The 22712-nt window shown below is 44.1% G+C and overlaps 1 protein-coding gene across 1 annotated transcript in view; it reads left to right on the top strand.

Moving 5' to 3' along the window:
* Positions 1-22712, top strand: part of Adtrp (androgen dependent TFPI regulating protein) — a 59939-nt gene that overhangs the window by 28924 nt on the left and 8303 nt on the right. The window contains exon 4 of the mRNA XM_055595198.1: positions 16971-17086. Within this exon, the coding sequence (XP_055451173.1) occupies positions 16971-17086 (116 nt within the window). The remainder of the gene's footprint in view (positions 1-16970; positions 17087-22712) is intronic.

Genomic DNA, 22712 nt, shown 5'->3' with positions numbered 1-22712 from the left:
ATAGAGTGCCCTGTGTACAGCTGTAATCGTTTAACTGCCGAGGGCAGCAAGGAGGACTGTACGTAACATTAGCAAGTACCTCCATCAGTGCAAAACCCTCAGGTATGTGGTGAACCCTCCCCTCAATGGATCAGTTACCCGATTGTGGAGGTCTTAACACAAAGGAAATAGTAATGCTAACGGCCCCACCAGGTAATGTAGACAGGGACTTCTGATTGCAAATACCATAATTGCTTGTCATTCCCCCCCCTCCAGGTCACGTGCCTCTAGCAGCTGATCATATCCTGAGATTTTCCTTTTTTTTTTTTTTTTTAACCTATTTCATGCTCAACAATGAATATTCTTTGGTAGGAATGATTGGCAGAGATATTAAAACACTTAGCCTGTCAAACAGCATTTAATAAAGGCCTTTTGTCTCCAATCAGCACAGGGAGTCGAGTTCAAAGCTTATATGTGGGAACATTTTAATTAATATGCATAGTTATACTGACATATTTTAAAATAATACTTCATAATCTAGTGTCAGAGATGGTAGCATTAAATTGTCATTGTGAGCACAGAAGGTGTAAGCTTGGCAAGAAAAACTGCTTGAGAAATATTTGATGCCTGTAATACGGGGCTCTATGTCCGACTGAAGGTGGCTGGTGGTTTTAGGAACTTTTTTCTTTTTGAATCAGGGTGTTTGTTGGCTTCTAGAACATGAGGTAAATATAAGGGTCTCATTATACACAAGGTGCTAGGAATTGGGCTCCGTAGTAAATTGATTTCCATCTTCACAAATGTCCCTCCACCTGTTAAAGATGTGTTTGGGCTAAGAGATTGAAAAGGATAAATTACTAGGAATGAAAATATTGTAGCTCAGCCACCCCCTAAACCTTACGTCCAGGCCAATGACAGCAATCCTCCTATGTGTAAGCCAAAGAGAAATAAGCTGTCTCAAGCATGTACAAGTTTTTCTTTGTTTTCATGAGAAAATAAATTTGATAAGTGCTAGGAAACCTTGATTTTGATTTGTTTTAGTCATTTTCTCATGGCTGTAACCAAATACCTACCTGGAACCTATTTAAGGGAAGAAGTGTGTATTAGGGCATCATTGTGGGGAAGGCACAGTGGCCGAGCAGGAGGACAGCTGGTTACCTTGGACTGGCTGTCGGGAAGCAAAGAGTGAACAGGAAGTGGAGCTTCAGTATACAACCCCTAGGTTTGTCTTCTGTGGATCTTAAGCAAGGCTGCACCTCCTAAATGTTCCAGAACCTTTCCAAATAAGGTCACCACCTAAGGACCAAGTGTTCAAACACATGAGCCTTTGGGGGATAGATGACAGATAGATAGATAGATAGATAGATAGATAGATAGATAGATAGATAGATAAAGATGGAGAGTGATAGGGCAAGATGGCTGTTGTTGAGCCCTGAACCTCCAGGCCTATTTATAGACTTGGACTCCTTGAGTAGACTTTCATTTTTCTCAGTAAATGCTGATGCCACATTTCCTTCTAAATCATGTTCATGACGTTTTAAATTTTTTTTTACACTTTTCAAAAATCTGTATGTTTGTGCGTGCGCCACAACATGAGTATGGTTATATGTATGCCATGCTGTGTATGTTCATTTAATTGTAGGAGTGCAGGGACTGCAGACACTTGCTGCCATGTATCCCTTTGTGTGGGTCCTGGGGATAGACTCAGCTCTAAGCCAGGCACTTCTCTGCCAAACCACCTCTCCCTGCGATTAACGTGTTACATTTTTAAAGTTAACCTACGGAAAAATGGAGAAAGGTATCCACCGTCAAGGGACTCAGAACCCAAAGTGACTTTCATCTCTGCTGTATCACAGGTATAGAAAAGCAGCCCGGACAAGAAAAAACTCTCATTAAGAAAAAGATACCTCAAATGTTGAATAAAACACGAAAAAAAAAAAAAACTTTTTAAATGCTTGGCTTACATACAAGAAAGTAATGGAAATTTCCCAAAGAAAAGATAACAAAAAAAAGTAAGATAAAGGTAATATTTGAAGAGAAAATTACTGTTTTTTTGGAGTTTAAGAGCAATGAGTCATCAGGTTCAAGAAGTATGGGGCCGGGGAGTTCCACACAGGACTGAGAGACAGGCTAGAAACACCCCTCTCAGCCACCGGAGTGACAGGTGAAAGAAGATCCGGGCAGGCATTAGCAGGACACATTTTCAGCTGTAGTCCAGTTTTGGAATCTACAGATTCAACTAATGAATATTAGAAATAACTGGGAAAAGTTGCTTCCGGACCAAATATGTTCAGACTTTTTTTTTTTTTTTTCCCACTATTCTCCCCTACACAACCAGGATAGCAGCCACTTACATGGGCTTCACGCTGTGTTGGCTAGTGTGAATTCTGTAAGGGTGGCTTAAAGTGGGGAGGGTGGGTGTGTACAGGAACTAAGCAAATGTCGTGGGTTTTGAGCCAGCCAGATGGCTCTGAAGGAGGCCTGGTGACTGCCACCAGGCTGTATAACCTGAGTTCGGTCCTGGGTGCCACCTGCTAAAGGAGAGAACTGACCTCCACATGCACACCACGGCCTGTGTGCACACGCACGCCTCCTCCACACACAATAAGTAAACTGCAAGAAGAAAAGAAAAGGTTGCCATGGTTCAGGCTAGTGGTTCTCAACCTGTGGGTCCCAACCTCTTTGTGGGCCACCTGTAAGATATCCTACAGATCAGGTATTTACCTTACTATCCATAACAGTAGCCAAATTAGGGTTGTGAAGTGGTAAATAAAATAATTTCATGGTTGGGGGGAGGTCACTGCACTATGAGGGACGCTATTAAAGGGTTGCAGCATTAGGAAGGTTGAGAACCACAGTTTTAGGCAAAGGACCTCTATATCCAAATATTTTGGTATTCAGAGGGGTCCTGTAGCTAGGTTCTTTTTGGACACTGAGGGGCCAGCATACTGTCAGATTTGGGCATGGGTTTCAGCATCAAAGATGGAATACTAGCTTGCTGATCCTGAGAAGGGAAAGAAAGAAAAGAAAACAGAAGATTTGATTTAAGACAATGTGGTGCTGAGACGTTTGAGTTACCTGTTGTGGGCTCTTATATGACGCCAGTCTGTGCTTTTACATCAAGTAGAGTTTTCTGGGTAAAAAACCGTTGCATTATCGTTGCATGTATGCATGTTTTAGATTATAAAGCCTCTTGATAGATTGTTCCTATCATCAATATGAGGCAATTCTCTCATTTTGGTTTGAAATCTCTTTTGTTGCTGTGCTATTTACTTGCTTTCTATGGCATTTTCTTGGAGTACATTTTCCCAGCCTCCTCTTACTCTTGGGTTGTGTTTGTCTTTAAAATGGAGGATGTTTCTTGGAGGCAACAAATGGAGGCACCTATTTTTAAAACCAACCTGCTAGTCTGTGTCTTTCGATGGGAGAATTGAGATCATTAACTTTGGAGTTATTATTATACCCATCCATTCATTCCTGTCATTTGTTCTTTTTGTAATATTTAGGCGTTCCTGAGTCTCACTGTTGTGCTTACTGTTCTGGGCAGGTTTGGCTTTTCTGTGTCCTTACGGATGTTCATCTCTTTCTTCATTCTGTAGGGATCTTTGGGTGTCTTCTTCAATGCTGCCTTAATAGTCATGAGTCCCTTTCCTTTTCCCTTCAACATGTCCAGAACTGGTCATTTTATTTTCATAGCCAAGCCTATTTTGGGCCTTTCCAACTCAGGAATTGGAGCAATATTCTCCTAATTGCGTAGGACAGAATCCAGACTTGGAATTGTGGTTTCAAGGCTGTGTGGAGCTACCTTGTGAGACTGTCTTATAAAAACAAAACTAGGCTGGGTATTGAGGCTCATACCTGTAATCCCAGCACTCAGAAGGCTGAAGGGGCAGGGGTTATGAGTTCAAGACCAGTCTCAGCTATATATAGTGAGTTCCATGCAAACCAAGGCCATAGAATGGGATTCTATCTGGAGAATGGATTTGAATGGATCATCAAATGGCATCAGGTTTTGTGAAATAAGCCAGACTCAGAAAAACAGGTGTTGCACTTTTTTCCTTCATGGGTGGATTCTAGATTCTATATAAATAAAAGCTGTATACATACATGACATGAAAGCAGAAGGGGAGACTAGGGGAAGGAAGAAGACACATTGTGATGGGGGAGGGGAAGTACAGGGTGTAGGAGGAATGAGTGTGTTCAAAGCATGTGACATATTTAAAAGAAATTGTCTTTATAAAAGCCATACTAATGCTCAGTTAATAAAAACCAATAAAAATATCAAACAAAGCCAGATGTGGTGGCGCACACCTTTGATCTCAGCACTCAGGGAGGCAGAGGCAGGCAGATCGCTGTGAGTTCAAGGCCAGCCTGGTCTGCAAAGCAAGTTCAAGATAGCCAAGACTACACAGAAAAACCCTGCCTCACAAAAACATATATATGTGTGTATGATATATATATACATATTTTATATATCAATACATATATATATATATATATAACAAAAAAATCCAGTATTGACCTTGCCAATTCCTTAGATACATTATCTAGTCTACCCAAGTAGGTAGCATTTCTGATCACCTTCTAGAGCCACTGCTGATGTTCTAGGGGCTACAACCATATCCTATATGACCCATACCAGAGTTCTAAACTGCTCATAATTGTTGCCATTCTCAGCTTTTTCCTCATGACAGTAAAATAGATTAGAAAACAGCACCTCTCCTGGTCCTCCTCAATAGCTTCCTAGTCCATCTGAACTACGTTCATCAGGCTTACTGCTGCCAGCTCAGATGTGACCTCTTTTGTCTGGATATGCTGAGATCTATCTATCTATCTATCTATCTATCTATCTATCTATCTATCTATTTATCTATCTATCTATGTTAAGACAGGGTTTTACTATATAGCCCAGGCTGACCTAGAACTTCCCCTGTAGGTCATGCTGGCCTCAAACGCACAAAAACCTGCCTGCCTCTCCTCTAAGTGCTGGTGTGCATTACCAGTGTCTGGTGAGTTTTAGGTGTCCTTGCCATTTCTCTTTTCCTTTTGATCTTGAAGTCGTTCTTCCAACAGGACCTTTCCCCATGCAGTTCTCCTCACCTAGAATCATCCTCATCCACTTTTGCATGGATCTCTTCATGTTTCAAAACATTATTAAAGCTGACCTCTGAATGACCTGATTCTGTCTGTATGGCACCCTCCTGCCAGTGTTCCCAGGCATAGTTTCTCAGTCTTCCTTCACAACACACAGTATGTTGACATCTGCGTTTTCTTGATTATAGAAAATTTTGCCCATCAGTGAGGTCTGCAAGAGTAGAGACGTTTGCCTTTTTATCTTAAGCACCACACAGATCCTGTAGTATATAATAAGGTTAACCAATGAAGGTTATCACATGAAAGAATGACAGTGTCGCTGTTTAGTTTCATTGCTTCCTTGTAATCTTGACTGTCCCCAAGATTCTTCCTCTTTGGGGACTCGGTAGGATGTGATGAGGTCAAGAGGCACTGGAGGCAGAAAAGAAGTTGTACTGTGGAAGCAACTTTTGAAATTTGGGAGAGAGGTTGTTCTTTTCATACAGAAAGTTGTAATAAAATTCTACCAAATTCCCTAGTACCTTGGAATAGGTATGGGAGCTTTGATTCTACCTGAGTGACACCTGGTACATTTGAGGCTGGTTCATGTTGAAAATAAGCACAATGCCATGGTTACAGCATTCGTTTTGTTGAAGGAAGACTAACATCATGGTTTGGGTCATGCCTCAAAGGTAGATAGATCATTGAGTGGAGACTTTTGCTGACCTCCAATTTCCTTGCTTATCACCATTGCCAGGTATACATTAGGCACCAACATTCATGTAGCCTAGGAGAGTTCAAAGAGCCACTGAAGCAGGGAAATAGTGTGGCTGAGGATGAAAGTAAGAGGAGAAACAAATACACAATCATGGAGGTCACCAGATTAATGAGATGTGGTCAAAGGAAAGGAAAGAGACACAGTGAAAAATAGAAACATCCTTTCTCTGTGAGTGAACACGTGTGAAGGGCCTATTTCACTCCCTTGGGTCAGAACTGACATTAAGATGTATGCTCCATACATAAGCAATTGTTCTTACAGATGGATAACTCGTAGGAACATTTTATTGTATGGAGGAAGTGAACCCTTGAAATATGAAGCTTCACCAGGAAGAACCCGTTCTTTAGTGGCCTCCATGAAACATTCCTACTGCTGCCCTGGCACTCAAGGACTTCTTATTTTAAGAACAATTTAAGAAAAGCCTCAAAGGACTTTAGCCTTTCACTTCTCTTACAAGGAACAGATGCTAGAACTCGGACTTGAAAGCTAAACCACTGTGTGAACATGCAGCGGGCTGCAGGGGAGTTTTTGTTGTATTGTGTTTCCTGCAGATGGGAACCAAAAAGTGCAGAATCATTTCAGAGGGACATTCCAGACACCTTTATCAAATGTGTTTTGGGTATATCACCTCCAGCTACATAATCAGGCTCCTAAAAGCCCCATTTTACTGTTCTTTGTTGAGAAGATGTTTCATGACCTTTAGAGTATTTGGATTTTGTTTTCTCTAAGAAAACCAGGAGAAGGAAGTAAATCAACTTCCTGGTATCGGTGTCCCAGTCCTGCTATCTCAGGAATGTGGAAGCTTCTGAAAGAGAGATTGTCACCAATTTAACCTGCACATAGGTCCCTAGATTTTATACGGACAAGTGAGGAGGTGAAAGTCAGTCTCAGGGTTTGTGGGACAGCTGGACATGAGAGTGTGGCAGTGGTTAGGCCTAAGAATACCACAAACAGGAGGTTGACACCCAGTGGTTCTCTGGGTGAGGAGCGCAGGGCTCACCATGAAAGAATGATTAGTGTGGGAATGCAGGGAGGAACTTAGAAGAGTCTTCTTGCTTTTGTACCCATTCATTTTGGTGTTGTGTCTTTGCAGTGTGTGTGTGTGTGTGTGTGTGTGTGTTTATGTGCTCTTGTATGCGCACACTCAAGAGCACATAGGCATTTGAGTATACATATACAAATGTGTGCACGTGTGTGGAGACCACAGAGGTTTGTTTTGTTTTGTTTTTTAACTCAATCACTCTTCACATTATCTTTTGACATATGGTCTTGACTGAACCTACAGCTTTCTCATTTGGTTAGGCTGACTAGCTGGGAAGCTCCAGGGTTCCTCCTGTCTCAGCCCAGCCCTGGGATCAGGAACATACACTGCTGTACCCCACCTTTTGCCTGGAGGCTAAGTAAGGGTCTAAACCCAGGTCCTAACACTCCATCCAACCCTCATCTCCACAGAACTCTCAACTCGCAGGTTGTTTTGACTGTTGTCCAAGGAGGAGGGACTGTGCTGCTGACAGTCTGATGTTTTCCAACCAAGGATGGTACCTGACCTCCTGTGATGCACAGGACAGCCCCCGACACAAGGATGATCTTTCCTAAAATGTCAAAAGTGTGGAGCTTAAGAGCTGTTGACTCACCGTGGCTGTTCCCCATTCGAGACAGTTACTCATCTCTTCTCCATCTACTGTAGCTTTAAAGGATTTTCTTTTTTTATATTCTGACGACTCCCAGGTCTTTGTTCTTATCTAAGTATTCCTTGAGTACCCAACATCAGACTGGATAGCTTCGGTTTGATATTCTATACAAGGCCATTTTGTTTTGTTTTGAGCTATTTTTTTTTTTCAGAGAGAAAGGAGTTTATAATTTCAAAAGTAGTGTTAAGATAGGTAATTATCTAAAATAACCATTTCAAAACAAACAAACACCCCCCCCCCCCAATTTGGTAACCATTATGAATGGTTTCTGAAGATCTGGCTAGGAGGCCAAAGCTATTCAAGAAAGATCCCCAACCTTTTTAAGACAGAAACATTTTACCCCAGTGAGCCTCAAACAAGGAGCGTATGTGTTTGAATTAAACAGAGACATGTTCATTTGCTGTGGTCTCCAAGGACTCACACCCACGTTACCCACAACTGTCTAAAGTTTTCAGAGCTTCCACTACCTAATAGTTTAAAAGCAGCCTGGCCCTAGGGTAACAGGGCAGGTTTGAAAAAAAAAATACAAGTTTAAATCCATTAATATTATTTTTCAAGTTGCTTAAAGTGTGGACTCGGAACTGTGTCTTTTGAGGTAATAGGTGGATAGTGAATGAGGGCTTTCCTCAGCCCCCACTCCCAACCATCCCCTTCTCCACTGGCAAGACCTCAGTAGAGTGTGCATTGACAGGGACTAACCCTAAATCAACCGATTGTGTGCATTTAGGGAAATCACCAATGAGAACCAGCCATCCATGCAGAGCAGCTACTGAACTCTATCAGGATAGAATGATGGGTCAGCATAAGAAAGGGAGGAGAAAGAGAGAGAGTTGATCCCACATGGGATCGGCCCCGAGGAGGACTCAAAGCTGTGCTCCAAATACTGTGCTTACAGGGTGCTTTCTTGAATCACGGTTGTCTCCCAAGGAAGCCAGCTGTCTTCATGTCCTGAGTTCTTTGCTGATGTAGTAATGGGATACTGGAGAGGAAATGATGTCTCCTGGGGGACACAGTGCCTACAAAGCAAGCCAGACCCCGGTGCTTACTAAATCCCCCTCTGTGTTAAGAACGACCTCTTATCAAATTAGGGCAGCTGTCTAGAGAATTTCCCGCCTGTCTCTTTCTGTATCTGTGTGCCCTGTGGAGCCAGGCAAGTGATCATGGGGGAAGACCGACAAAGAGAAGGGGCAGGGAAAAACTATTCATCAATGCCAAAGGAGAGAGGCCTCCACCTGGCCCAGCCTCAGGGAGGAGATAGCCCAGGTAGTGCTAGGATGCTGTGGACACTGGCTTTGAGTCTTGCAACTTCCTGCGAGGATGTTGGTTCTAAATTCTAGGACAATTGGTGGAGCTTCTAGTGTAGTTGTCATGGGGGTGGGCACCTGTTGGTTGTTCCCAGGAGTCTCAATTGCTCACAGCCTTTCCTGCAATACCTGAGACCTAATTTTAAGACCTAGCATGCCATCGCCTCCAGCCAGGATGAACTTGTCACTTTCTGGTCGTGAGGTTGACTGTGCCACTCTTCGCTTGCACACACATCCTGACATGCCGGAGCTTTTGCCCGTGGATGCCACTCTGGGTTCCTTTCCAGGCTCTGCAGAAGAACTCTCCATCTGTCCCTTCACGGTTTCTTGGCCCCGCTCATTAATGCCATGGATATTAAGTGGCCTAAGCCTGCGTTGCTTCAGTCTCAGGGAGATGCTCTCCCCTTGTAGGATGGCTGTGATGGGAATGAGCACAGAGGCCTCCAGGTGGGCCATGAAGAATATCAACTGGAATGCTGGGATTCACACAGGAGTCACTGAGGCCCCCTATAATGGGAAGGAGATGAAAGGGTGAGGAAGTGGAGGGACAAATAGATGATGTATCAGTGCTAAAAAAAAAAAAAAAAAAAAAAAAAAGGGTTCCATGTAAAGACATGAGGACGCAGAGTAACCAAGAGAAGGTGGTGGGGAACTTGGCCATAGAAGGTAAGAAAAGATAGGTCACCAAGGTCACACTGAGAACTCTACTTTCCTCTGTAGCAAGATCAGTCAAATATTTATTTATCCAACTGGAGGGGAGTGCAGAAAAAAAGTTAATTAGACCTTTGCCCTCAAAGCACGTGTAATCTCATTGAGAATAAGAGTAGGAAAGACACCAGCACAACAAACTCTCAGTCTAGTGTTGAGGGGGGCTGGGGAAGCAAGCATTTCAGAAAGGGGTGTTTCCTGGGCAGGGGACACAGGGAAGGACAGAGGAGAAGCTCTTGGACACACTGTAACAGAGAAAGAAGGAGATTTATTTGTCTGGAAGATGTATTTGCAGTTCTAAGATATCCATATTATAACAGCTGAAAAAAAAAAATCCCTCCAAGTCTTTACATCTGAATCACCAACAGTAGATAATTCTTGTGCTTGTGCTTTATACAAAGAAGTTGACTGACACGTCCAATGTGAAGTTAAAATGAAATCATCCACGAGGAAAATGATACTTAGGGTCTGCTGCTCAGTCCAGAGATGCTGAAAATGATCTGCAGGGCAGAGTCTCCCTATACGTGCTTTGTTATGATGCTTTCCAATGATCTCGGTTCAGAGATTCAGGATCCCTGAACCATTTGCTATGGGGATGCTGTCAAATCCACTATATCACTTACGGCCCCCTAAATAAAGCGCAATGACAAAAAGTTCAGTGGTCTTACAAGAGGAGAACCTTTATTTTCTCCAAAAGAATCCCAAACAAGCCATGTCAATCCCTTCTCCTTCATATCAGCTGTTTGGAAACACACAGCTGAGTAACACGAGTCTTGGCAGTGAGTAGTGCAGTAAGCTTTCTGGCTGGCTTATTGTGTCTATTCTCCTGAGTTCTATCTTTCCTTGTGTCTTCCAATGCTCATCAGTGGAGTTGAGATGAAAGGTATCTCACGGGTGCATGGGGCTAGTTAAGAGAAGGAGAAAATTAAGAACAAATTTAAAACAAAAGGAAGTGAAGAATCGTAGGAAGGGAAATAGGAAGAAGCAAAATTACAGTGAGAAGCTGATTTGAGCATAAAGACAGCCAGCCAACACGCCTTGAAGAATAAGGGATGGGATATGAGTAGGGGGATACAGAGGGGAGAACCACAGAAGGTTGAAGGGCTTTGAGCAGGAAGTAGTCAGAGGAGACTTGATTCAGAAGTTCAGCCCCATTACAAGGCAGCAAAATATGCTCCTGATGGGAACGTTCCTTCCTTTTTGTTGCTATGATAAAATGCCATGACCAAAAGCAACTTAGATGAGAAAAAGGTTTGATTTAGTTTAGCTTACAGTTCCAGATGGCATAAAGTTCATCATCGTTGGATGGCATGTGAGCTCCATGCTTCCTAGCTGTTAGGCCAGTCTCCTTGCTCCTACTGTCTGTCATGCCATCCACACACTGGAAGCAGAGAGAGTGAGAGAGAATGAAAAAGCAAGGGTGGGACGAAGCAGGAAGCGAGGGCAGGCTGTAAAACCTCAAATCTCATGGGTAGTGACATACTTCCTCAGCAAGATTCTGCCTCCCAATGTTCCCCAACCTCTCTAGGAAGAACCACCAACTGGGGACCACATATTCAAATACATGAGTCTATGGGGAGCATTTCCTATTTGAACCACTGCAATAGGGAAAAAGCCAGCAAGTTGAAGCTTGGGATTTAAAAACTAAGCAGCTATGGGAAATAAAAAGTTTGGAATAAGGTCTAAAGAAATGAGTCAATGGTTACAAGAACCAGTGTTGCAGGCAGCCTAGAGGCCAGGACAGGAAAAGGAAGAATGCTCTGAGAATATAACACTAAGAGCTCACATGTCTGTTTTGTCTGACCCTAACCAGATAGACTCCATATCATCACTACTTTGCCTGGCCCAACTCTTCTAAAACCAACTAGCTTCCAGGTAGAAGAATGTTTGGGTTAACTATAGGTTAACCCAAAGGATAACAGTCCTGTGAGTGGAAGATGAAGTTGTCATTCAACTACCTGTGTAGTTAATGTAAGAACACATTCATAACAGACACTTGTACACTTCCTCCCTTGTCCCCTAGGACCATTTATTTCCAGATCAGTGAAGGCTGTTCAGTCCCCCTTAGTGTCTTACTATGAAAAATTTCCAGCATAACAATGAAGGGATTTCAGGGTGAACTGATGGTTCTGTACTTGTTGCTTCACTGGTTTGGTTTTAGCATCCGTCTGTCCATCTCTCCATGCATCAATTCATTGGTTCAGGTGTATTTCAGAGTAAAATGGAGTAACGGTGATGATCTTTTCCCATAAATGAGACTGTTAGCTTTTAACTTCTCTCTGCAGGTGAGGAACCTGTGTCAGCCTACCTAGGTAGATGGCAGAGATAAAACCAAAGCTTGTGGCTCTGTCTGTGGGTGGTCTATGTCCCTGTATCCTCCACCCCTTGCCCAAGGCAACTTCACATTTACTCTGTAATTACAGGGGAGTCTTGCCAGTGAGTTCCTAGAAAGTAAAAGAGAATTTTGGTTTACCAGTACAGTCTTCTTTTAAAACTGGAGAATAGTCTTACAGAGACACAAGAGTTAAAACCAAAAATCCTCTAGATGAAGAAAATGAAATGACCCGTGTGTACACTTCTGAATTACTCTATTATTAATTAGATTTTCTTCAAACAAAACTGCATCTTTTTTAACAACAGATGGGAGTCTACAGTGCAGATGGTTTCAGTTTGGGAATATAAAATACTTCTGGCTGCATGTCCAAGCCCTCCACCAGTATCTTGTGGGAGTTGAGGCAGAAAGTCAGCTGGGAAAGTTAGTTCAGGAAGGGCATCAAAGCTGTTAGCTGGGGAATGCATGGTGTTGACAAAAATGCACTAATAGAATTAACCAAAGAGCTCTCAGTGCTTGGAAAAGGACACGAGAGCAATCATGAGCCATGTGTAGAGCCTGGGAGAAACAATACTTCAGTAAGGTTTGCTTGGCCTTCATTCTTCCACTTCTTGCATTTATATTTAAAAGTATGGTTGGCATTTTTTGTCATGTTTGTCCCCAAGGAGCTTTTGTGCAGATTCCTTTTATTTGTTATGGCATATCTGGTTTATCCTGCTTCATCTTTATGTGTCCAGAACTGAGCCCTTATTAGCACACTAAAACTTATTTTAAAATATCCACCCATTAGGTCCATGAAAAAGTTATATTAGTCACTTTTCTCACTGTTACAACCAAATACCTGACAAAAACAATTTATGAAGGAAGGGTTGATTTGGCTCACAATTGAGGGGACAGCCACAGTTGCCAGGAAGCCATGGTGGCAAGGGCTTGAGTCATACTGTGTTCATAGTCAGGAAGCAGAGAGTGATAGTGTGAGCATTCAGCCCCACTTTCATTTTGAGTTCCTGTCCTGTGAGACCCCCGCCCATGGGATGGTGCCACCCACATTTAGAGGAGTCTTCCCCCTCCATCCTAATCCAGAAGCTCCCTCCCTCACTTAATGCTTCAATTTTGTTTGGGAAAAGTCAACACTAGGAGTCGATTGTTAGATACAAGCACTGTCTTGACAGAGGACATGGTAACAGTGCCAGGGCCCGATGAACCAGCAGTATGCCATCAGCTTGGGGTAGGAAAGGGCATCTAAAGGAGAAACTGCCTGATGGCTGCCCTAAGAGGCTAGAGGTTGGCTTGTTAATCTTGAGCGAGTCATTTCAACATAAGATTCTGGCAAGGAAACGAAATAGAGGAAAGAAGAAAAGACCAAACATTTTAAAGTTAGCACTGATTTGTAAACTATGTAGTCTCCGTATTATTTTTTTTTCCATTGGAGAAAATTAAGTGTTCTCTCCCACCCCACCCCACCCCCAGAGTCTTAGGTGACTGGTTGTCCTGTAGATATAGTCTTTGGAACCTCCATGACCATGAGCAGGCTACACTCCTGGACTGCAGGGTAAGACCAAAAACAAAAACAAAACAACCAGAAACCAAGAAGCCTGTGGACACTACTGGCTGCTTCACTGGCTAAGGATTGCTTCATGAAAGTCAAGCAGAGAAGGTATCCATTGTAGGCTTAGCTCCTGCACAGGGCCATTGCGACAGCTGCTGTTCTTCAAGTAGGAGGTGAATAGGAACACATGTGAAAATCATCATCATTATTCTTCCCGTCGCCACTCCTACACTCTTGTAAGAATGTTCTATGGGCCAGGACATTCTGGTCATTATTTACAACCCCAGAGAATCTAAGGTGCAATTATTGTACTAATACTTAAATTAATATTTCACAAGTATCATTCGTTCTCAAGGTATCCTGATGGAAGTTGGCATTATAGAAAGAAGAGGGAGAGGGAATAAGCAGGAGGGAATAGTAACTGGAAGACTGCAGCATTCTCCTTGCATTTGGAAAGACACATTGAAAGGAGAATCCACCTGAATGACAACCTCATTGACTAGGAGAGATAAGTTTGCTCCACCCACTCTGTTTACATATGCCATTGTTTCAGCCTGTGATGTTTTGTTTACTTCCGAAGGAAATATTTTACCCCCTCTGAGATAATTAATTTTTGTCAGCTTCGCTGTTTATAAGGGAAACTGAGAAACTGTTAATTGAAATACAGAATGAGTCACTGTTTTCGGTAATTTTTGGCAGCGTTCTAATTTGTGTCAATCCCAGCCTAATTATTAGATATTGTTGGAAGCAGAAAGCATATTTGATTTTTTTCTCTTATTGAATTCTTTTTCTTCCCCATTAAAAAAACAAAAACAAACAAACAAACAAAAAACACCCCCCCCCAAAAAAAAAACCTGTGAGCCCTGGGGTAAAAGTTATATAATTCATGTCAGTGTGAGGTGAAACATAGACACATCTGAAACAGTGAGAGGTCTACTGTGTCATGCTTGCTTGGCTCTACTCAGTGGCTCAGTATTTACAAAGTCTGTGGATTACAGTCTTTCTGCCTCACTCCTCCTTATCCGAAGTCCCTGTGAAAAAAGTGTGGTTCTTTTAAAGACCTTTTCACTGGTATGGAGCCGCCAGCTCTGGACCATCACTAATGGTATCAGAGAAGTGAATTTCCCAGAAGCCATCAGGGAGAGTTCATTTGGAAATCCAATTGAATGTCACTTGCAAAGGGCAGGAACATCGTAGAGGTGGCCAGCCATGCATCCCTGAGTTGTTGGTTATAAAAGCATTAATCACCATGAACTCATTTACTCCTAATGCAAACACACTGCATTATTCCACAGGAATTCTGTTTCCAATGATCATTAGTGCAGACAACAGGGAGCTCCTGGTTGTGGGCGAGGTTAATAAAATCTGTCAGCTCAATGGCGGGCATAATGGACCTGTTAATGATTCCTGATAGAAGCTGGATCCTCCCTGCTGCTGCAGAGCAAAGGCAGCAAGAGAGGCAGGTGTCGACTGTGCAGAGCAGACAGCCCTGTCCCTCAGCTTCCCATGGTGGCTTCTAGATGGAGACAGTACCTAGATCAGTCACTGAGTATGATCAGGAATCAGAGCCTGCTGTATCTGGGAGCTTTGGCACCTGTGGTGGACCAGGCCGGGAGTCCCCAGCATGACCCATGATGGCTCTGCTCCCATACTCTGGAATGCAAGCTGTAGCTGCTTGCAAAGCACAGGCCAGGACCATCCAAGCACCCCGAACCTCTTCTCAACCCTGAGCCCACCCATAAGTAAAATGGAATTCATAACAGTAATAGCCACAACCATGGCACATGGTCACCAGATGCAGTCAATGATCTAGGACTAAGAGACTCACATGCACTTACCAAAAGTGTTTGTGTGTCATCCCCATTTGACAAGAAAGCTCAAGGCCCGAGGTCCTCAGCTACTTCCCCAAGATGGAATCCAGATGGTGGTGCCTGTAAACACCATGGTTCTTCGCTGGAGGAACACACAAAAGCACCAAACTGTAATCAGACCCATAAAAAGTACAAGGCATGAGAGAGAACACAGAACTTTCTCCATGTGCATTTCCATCTAGCCAATCAGTACCTTCAGGACCAGGCACAAGCAAAGTGCCTAAAAGCTATGCTGTCTGCCTCCATGCCTTGTTAGGACAACACAGGATCCCAGGCCCTTAGGATACTGAGCTGTTCAGCGTCACCCAGTTGTGACCCCAGCTGGGACACATCAGCCAATGATGCCCCCACACCTATCCTCAATATTTGCTCCTTGTTACGACAGCCCCGCTTGTCACTAAACCTGTCATAATTTGTGTCATCTGAAGCTCATCCTGATCTCCTGCCTGGGCTCTAGCTACAAGGGACAAAAGAAGTTCCTACCTTCTGGGGACTCCTCCTGAGTACAAGCCTTGTGGGACTGACAGCCAGGAGTGCCCCTAGCCAGAGACCTGAGCTCCAGCTCCATAGACTGGGTAGGAGCACGCAGATGCTCTCAAACCCTGGGGATACTGACAGCCACCGGGACTCAGAATCAGGAGGCTTTGGAAGAAAGGAGCTGCAAAGAACTGTGTAAAGAAGAGTGCACAGTGACAGAAGGGCTTTGTAGTGCCTTCAGCAAATGAAGGGAGCACTGTGTGTGGACTGCCAGGGACCTATCCTACAGCAGTTTCCGAAATCCAGAAAGGAGCAGCCCCAGCACCCTTCACCAACAACCCCATCCCTTAAAGTTGGGCTTCCTGGTTTGCATTGTTTTGTTTTGTTGTTGTTGTTATTGTTTGTTTGCTTTTTGATGGAATTTTAAGTATTTGAAAGATATGACAAAGCAGATGGTTGTAAAGAGGGAACATGAGGGGAAGATGCGGGTTAAGAGAGTCTCGGAGGGAGCCTTATGATTACTCCACAGCCATCTACCATCGGGGTAGCACGGAGCTCAGTGCTGAGAGTAGTACAGCGGAGTGCAGAGAATGTGGGGTGTGTTTTCTGTCCCAGCCCCTGCTTAGGGATGCACTCTACAAGCGTGAGTCTACATGGTGCCAGATATAATGGCTGAAAACTGAGAGAAATAAGCAGAAGGGAAATTTTACAGATAGCACCACAGAAGGTTGCATCAGTTCTAAAGAGCATGGAGGATCTGCACACATGCAAAAGACACAGTCTAGGGATGGAGAGGAAACACCATGAGGCATCTGAATTGAGAACAGCAAAGCACACAGGAGAATGAGGGACACTGCCCTGTCCAAGTGTAAAAGAAGGTATTTGTAAGAGTGTACTCAGAGAAGAGTGTGTGTGTGTGTGTGTGCATGTGTGTTAAAAAGGCACAGCAGGCAGCAGGCAGAGCCAGAGAGGATGGCAGAACATTTCAAAGAGCCTTAGAACCCAGGCAGAGGAGTTTAGACCAACATAGCAGGTATGAGGAAGTCACAGGAGGACCTTGGGCATCCAAGGAGAATGATCTAACTCAAGTTGTAGAAGGATTAACCTGACAGCGTACAAGTGGATAGAGCGGAAGGGGACAAGGGGACTGTGGGCACTGTGAGCATCTGGGAGCCCTGCCTCACAGCTTGTCATATTTTCTCCTACAGCATACCACCATATTGCCCTTATTACTGGTTGAAACCATTCTCAGACCACACCACTACCCGTCGAAGAAGCTAGGACTTTCCTTGCTGTCTGCTTGTAATTTTGCCTACATTATCAGGTAAGAGCTGACAATGACCCAAATGAACAGTTCCTGCAAGTATACCATTGAATCAATCCTTTTGTTGGTTTAACTGGTGATCTAACCCATCTTTAGAGTTCCAGGGGAAAGGGGTTCTTATCGTTTTATTTTTAACCGTCATGATTTATGAGAGGCTCACATTCGGAAGACACATGAGCATGCCTGAATATACACACACACATACACGCAGCAAGCCACGACTTCCTTGCTACCCCTTTATGAAAAGCAGTTATTGCTAAGTAGCACTCAAGTATGTGTTCCCAAGAATATGTTGATTTCAGTGTCATTTGCAATTATATTTGAATGAATGAATGAATGAATGAATGAGTGGCTGAATGAATGATCTGAGGCATCCATCTGTACTCCATCTAAAAAGGCAGTTGGCAGGTGGAGCCAGATACTACTGTCCTGTATCAGCTTAGGCCTCAGGGGAGTTGCCAGAGACCTGCAGAACATGGGAAATGAATCAAGTAAATGGCCTTGATTTTGTCATTTAGTCATCTGATGACACTCACTCTTGGTAATGCTGCCCAGTGGTCTGCAATCAAGCACATGACCTTCTGCCTGGTGCTAATGATGACTGGTTCCCTTCTTTTCTTCTTTTCTTTCCTGGCTTGTTTGTTTTTTTCTGAGACAACATCTTATGTAGTTCATGATGGCCTAAACCTCTCTTGTGGCTGAGAATAACCCAACCATCTTCAGTTTTGATCCTCCTGTCTCCACTTCCCAAGTGATAGAATTACAGAGGCATGTTACTGTCTTAGGCTCTCTATTACTGTAAAGAGACACTATGACCACGGCAACTCTTGTAAAGAGAACATTTAATTGGGGCTGGCTTAGTCCATTATCATCATGGTGAAAAGCATGGTGGCACACGGGCAGAGATGGGGCTGGAGAAGGAACCTAGAGTTGTACCCTTCCTATTGTCAGGCAGCAAGAAGAGAGTGCCGTTGGGCCTGGCTCAAGCATCTGAAATCTCAAAGTCCACCCCCAGTGACACACTTACTCCAACAAGGCCACACCTCTCAATAGCACCACTCCCTAGGAGCCTGTGGTGGCCAATTTCATTCAAACCATCACAGTCACTTTGTTCAGTTTCATGGTGCTGGGATTGAAAGGAGGGCCTCATACACGGTAGGCAAGCGCTCTACCAAAGAGCTATATCCCCAGCCCTACCTTCCACAGCCTCTCCTATGACACCATTTCATGCCTTAAAGGGCCAATCCATCCAGCACAGGAATTGAACACTGAACACAGATGGCAACAATCACCCCAGTGTCTGTGTGGGAAGCCATTTGGTACTCAGTTAATGATAAGAAGTCATTTCAAAGGATGTGGGGAGGGAACACCCTAGGCTCTTGGCAACACATTTTTCACCAGCTTGGTACCCAGAACCCCATGAGACCTTTCTTTCCTTCCCATAATCTTCCTCTTCTCCCTAATCTTCCTCACTTCCCCCTAAGTGCTAAATAAGGTCTTTCTTGCTTTTTTTTCTTGAAGAATGCCCTTGTATAATATAATTTCCATGAGAATAAAGTGTTCTGCACTGCCCTCCACCCCTCGGGATCTTTGACTTTTAACAAAGGGACACTTTAAGACAACAAAGCTCTAGTGGGGACAACTTGTAGGATGATTGTTTTAAGAACCATCCTGAAGCCATCTTGTACGATTTAGACACTGAGGACCCAGGGTGGTACAGGAAGCCTGTGGCACTTACGGACTTCCTGAGAATGAGAAGGGACACAGGACAAGGAAGACACAGTAATGAAAACTGGTGATTTGGAGAGCAGGGTGCTGTGGGGTGATAGTCAGGGCTAGCTTTCTAAGGGGAGGAATCACGTTAAGTTGTGATCCAGAGAAAAAGCAGGATGAACTCAGAAGAAATAAGAGGCAAGAAAGATACCTCAGGCAGAAGGAACAAGAGCACTAAAGAACTAATAGAAGCAGAAGCTCAGAAGAACTGGAGGACAGGGAAAAGTTGGACCATGAATACATCTCAGCAAACTTGCACTTTCAGACTGAGTGCTTTTCTGCCTTAAAAAAGTTTCAGAGCCAAAGAGTCAGTAAGTTCTGTGAGTTAACCACAAAGGAAAGTATGGCGACCATGGCTGAAGTATGGACATTTGGATTGAGGAAGCAGAGAAGTGGAGACTCAGGGGAGTTGATGTCAGACAAATTCTCAAAAACTACAATTAATCTCAGAGCACGAATGGAGGACGGTGACTTAAATTTAAGCTGGCCTCTAAACACCGGGGTCATGAGGTCATCAGGCAGAGCGACCCAGTAGGAGAAGGAACAAAGTATAAGTACCGAGTTAGAAACAAAACCTAAAGAAAGATTTTAAGTGATGAGCAAGCTTTATTTATGCCCGCCTGCTCACTCACCCAGCCTCCAGCATGGTGGTTTTGTACACACTGGGAACTGAGCAGACTCTTGGCCATGTGTGCACAGTGGAGGAAGAACTAGGTTCGGAAACAGGAGACCCCCATCTACGGTGGCTTTAGACCTGGCTTTGTACTGGAATAAAGGGAATGTAAGTATACCTGAGGGCATTTTGTTACTGTCCCGGGGTGGACACTTCCATAGTTCAGTCCAGTCCAGATTAAGAGGGCATGCTAGCCCTCTTGGCTGCCTGCTAGCCCTGCCCAGTTAACCAAAGCACACCTCCAGACTCTCATGAGCACACAGGGCTAGAAGTTCCGCAGTGGCCGACACCCACGAAGAAGTGCGATAGGTCAGTTCTTGGGGTGTGCCAATTGAGATGGTCGAATGGGGAGGTAGCATAGCAAGAATGAGGTTCTGAACATGGGCTGGGCCATGGCAGGCATGAGAAACAGACTCGAGTCTGTGAGTTGCTGCTAGCTCAGCACCAGAGAGACATCATTCTAATAAAACCATACTACAGTGGTCTAAAAATACCCACACGGACCCCTGGGTGCTGTCTCCCCCGTGCTGTTCGCTTTCTGACACTTTTCAGATTGCAAAATTGGAGGTCTGTCTCTGCAGAGGAATGATGACTAAAAATCTTTCTTTTCTTTTTTTTTCTTTTTCTTTCTCTCTCTCTCTCTCTTTCTTTCTTTTTTTTTTTTTTTTTTGGAAAGCTTTAGTCACCTATAAACCTGGAGGCTTGCTCATTCCTTCCTGCTCTCTCACTGCCGAAACACCTTACCTTACTCTGTCTAAAGCGATGGTGAGGGGCAGGGGAAGGCATGTTCCTCATGCTAGTCTTATCAAGAGGGATTCAAACACACAGTTGTCCTGATAGAGAGCTGGTCCTGCTAGGAAAAACAAAGTCATATAAGGCCAGGCTCCAGCCGACAGGGGATTGATTCTAAGTGAAAATGAGCCACGTGAACAAACTACAGGAGTCTGGGCTGGAAAGTGATAAAATGTAAAAGAAAAAAAAAAGCGCAACAAGCTCCAAGAACACAGAGAAGGAAGGAGTGCTGTGGGAAGGCATCATGGAGCAAAGACAAAGCAGGTTTGGAATGCAGAGGGCATGCGCAGCCAGCAAGGGGAGGAACAATAAATGCTTCTGAGTCAGCCAACCGTCTCCTCTCTGTACAGTCTAGCATCCCAGACTAGTGAATGGTACTACTCACTGTTAGGGTAGGCTTTCCCACCTCAGTTAACCTAATCAAGAGAATCCCTCACAGGATGTGCTAACTGTGGTGATGTGACAGAAAATGGCCCCTAGGCTCACAGGGAGTGGCACTGTTAGGAGGTGTGGCCCACCCTGTTGGAGGAAATGTGTCACTGGAGGCAGGCTTTGAGGTCTCAGGTACTCAAGCCAGGCCCAGTGGCACTCTCCTCTCCTGCTGCCCGTGGATCTGGATGTAGAACCCTCAGCTACCTCTCCAGTACTATGTCTGCCTACATGCTGCCATGCTTCCGCCATGATGACAATGGGCTAAGCCTCTGAACTGTAAGCCAGCCTCAATTAAATGTTTTCCTTTACAAGAGGTTCTGTAGTCATGGCTTCTGTTCACAGCAATAAAATCTCAACTAAGGCACTAACCAAGTCAGAATAACCCACCACAGGTGTGTTCAAAGATTCCAGATCCTATAAGTTAATAGTCAACATTAACCATCACACCCCTCAAGAATAACAGTATTCCAACCATTCCTCACACAGGCACGCAACTATAAATCATACCCCAAGAATATATTACATGTTGCTAAGGGCTGAACTAAGCTGAGTTTAGACCAGTCGGCCATTCCTGCATTTACAGTCCTCTCCTTCTCCCATGTAAGATGTAACCTTCATCTAGAACCATCATGATCAAGAATGGTTTTTACACTTAAATCTTAGCAAGGATTAGAATCCCTGACCCACTTCCCATAGCCACACTCACCAGCCTTCATGCTGATGTGTGAAAATAGCTACCAAGATGCCACACAATGCACTAATATCAGCATTTAGGGGTGGGCCTCTGTGGGGGGCAAATTGAAAAGCAATTTCAATGCTTATAATAGAAACTGGAAAGAATCTACCAGAAATATATTGCTGAAAGAATCAGATATGTTTGTGACTTGATTGGCATGTAATGGGTAAATGTAACAGACACACGAAGGATACTTTTAAGAATTGCCACATAGGGGCTGGAGAGATGGCTCAGTGGTAAAGAGCACTGTCTGCCCTTTCAAAGGACCCGGGTTCAATTCCCAGCACCCACATGGCGGCTCACAACTGTCTGTAAGGCCAATTCCAAGGGATCTGACACCTTCGCACTAATGCACATAAAAGTTAAATAAATTATTTAAAATAGAAATATCATTAAAAAAAAAAAAAGAACTGTCACATAGTGGCCAGAAAAGACAGTGGTTTTAATAGCCAGTTTAAAAGCCCTTATTTAGGTTCTATTAGAATCTACTGCTGGCTCAGTTTCTTTGGGATCCATCCGGGCCTTAGGAAAGTAAAGCCCATCCCGCCCCAACACCCTACACACCGCACACAGCAGTTGCTCTCTACACCCAAAGGGACACCAACCCCCAAAGAAGAATCTCACTGGATACATGCTGAACGGACAGGCGCAGGTGGTTGGTCTTTCAGGATGAGATCTCTGGAGTCAGGGGGGAAGATAAGGAAAAGAACTGAGAAACAAATGCCGGGAAAATTCTCTTGTTTTAGTGATCAGATGAGGCAGGAGAGCAGCTGAGGGAGCAGACAGCTGAGGTCAGGCAGATGAGATTCCCCATGGTCTTTAAACAAGGACAATACGCCCAAAGAAGGTGTATCGGGACGACATGAGATGAGTACATTTCAAAATTCAGTCCACGCAGGAGACAGAGGTGAGGTGCAAGCAAAGTGTGCAATCACCCCCCCCCCCCACACACACACACACTTTCCATCTCTGTCTTTGTCTCTGTCTCTGACTCCTCTTCCCTATTTCCTTCCATTTCTCACTATATTTAAGCAAGCCACGGGAAAACGATTCCAGCTGCCACAGCGCCCCCACCCCCCACTCCCTGTTGAATGCCCTTTACCCGTCTACCTCAAGCTTGCCTTTGACTCCCCTTGGCTAACAGCTAACAGCTATCACTTCTTTGGCAACCTTCTCTGTGAAAACGCACAGTGGATTTACTAACCCTGGGATCAGTCCTT

Source organism: Psammomys obesus, unplaced genomic scaffold (genome assembly GCF_907164565.1).
Source record: "Psammomys obesus unplaced genomic scaffold, mPsaObe1.curated_primary_1811, whole genome shotgun sequence".
Classification (NCBI taxonomy): domain Eukaryota; kingdom Metazoa; phylum Chordata; class Mammalia; order Rodentia; family Muridae; genus Psammomys; species Psammomys obesus.
Note: the sequence above shows the minus strand (reverse complement) of the source record. Positions and strands in the feature narration are given on the sequence as shown.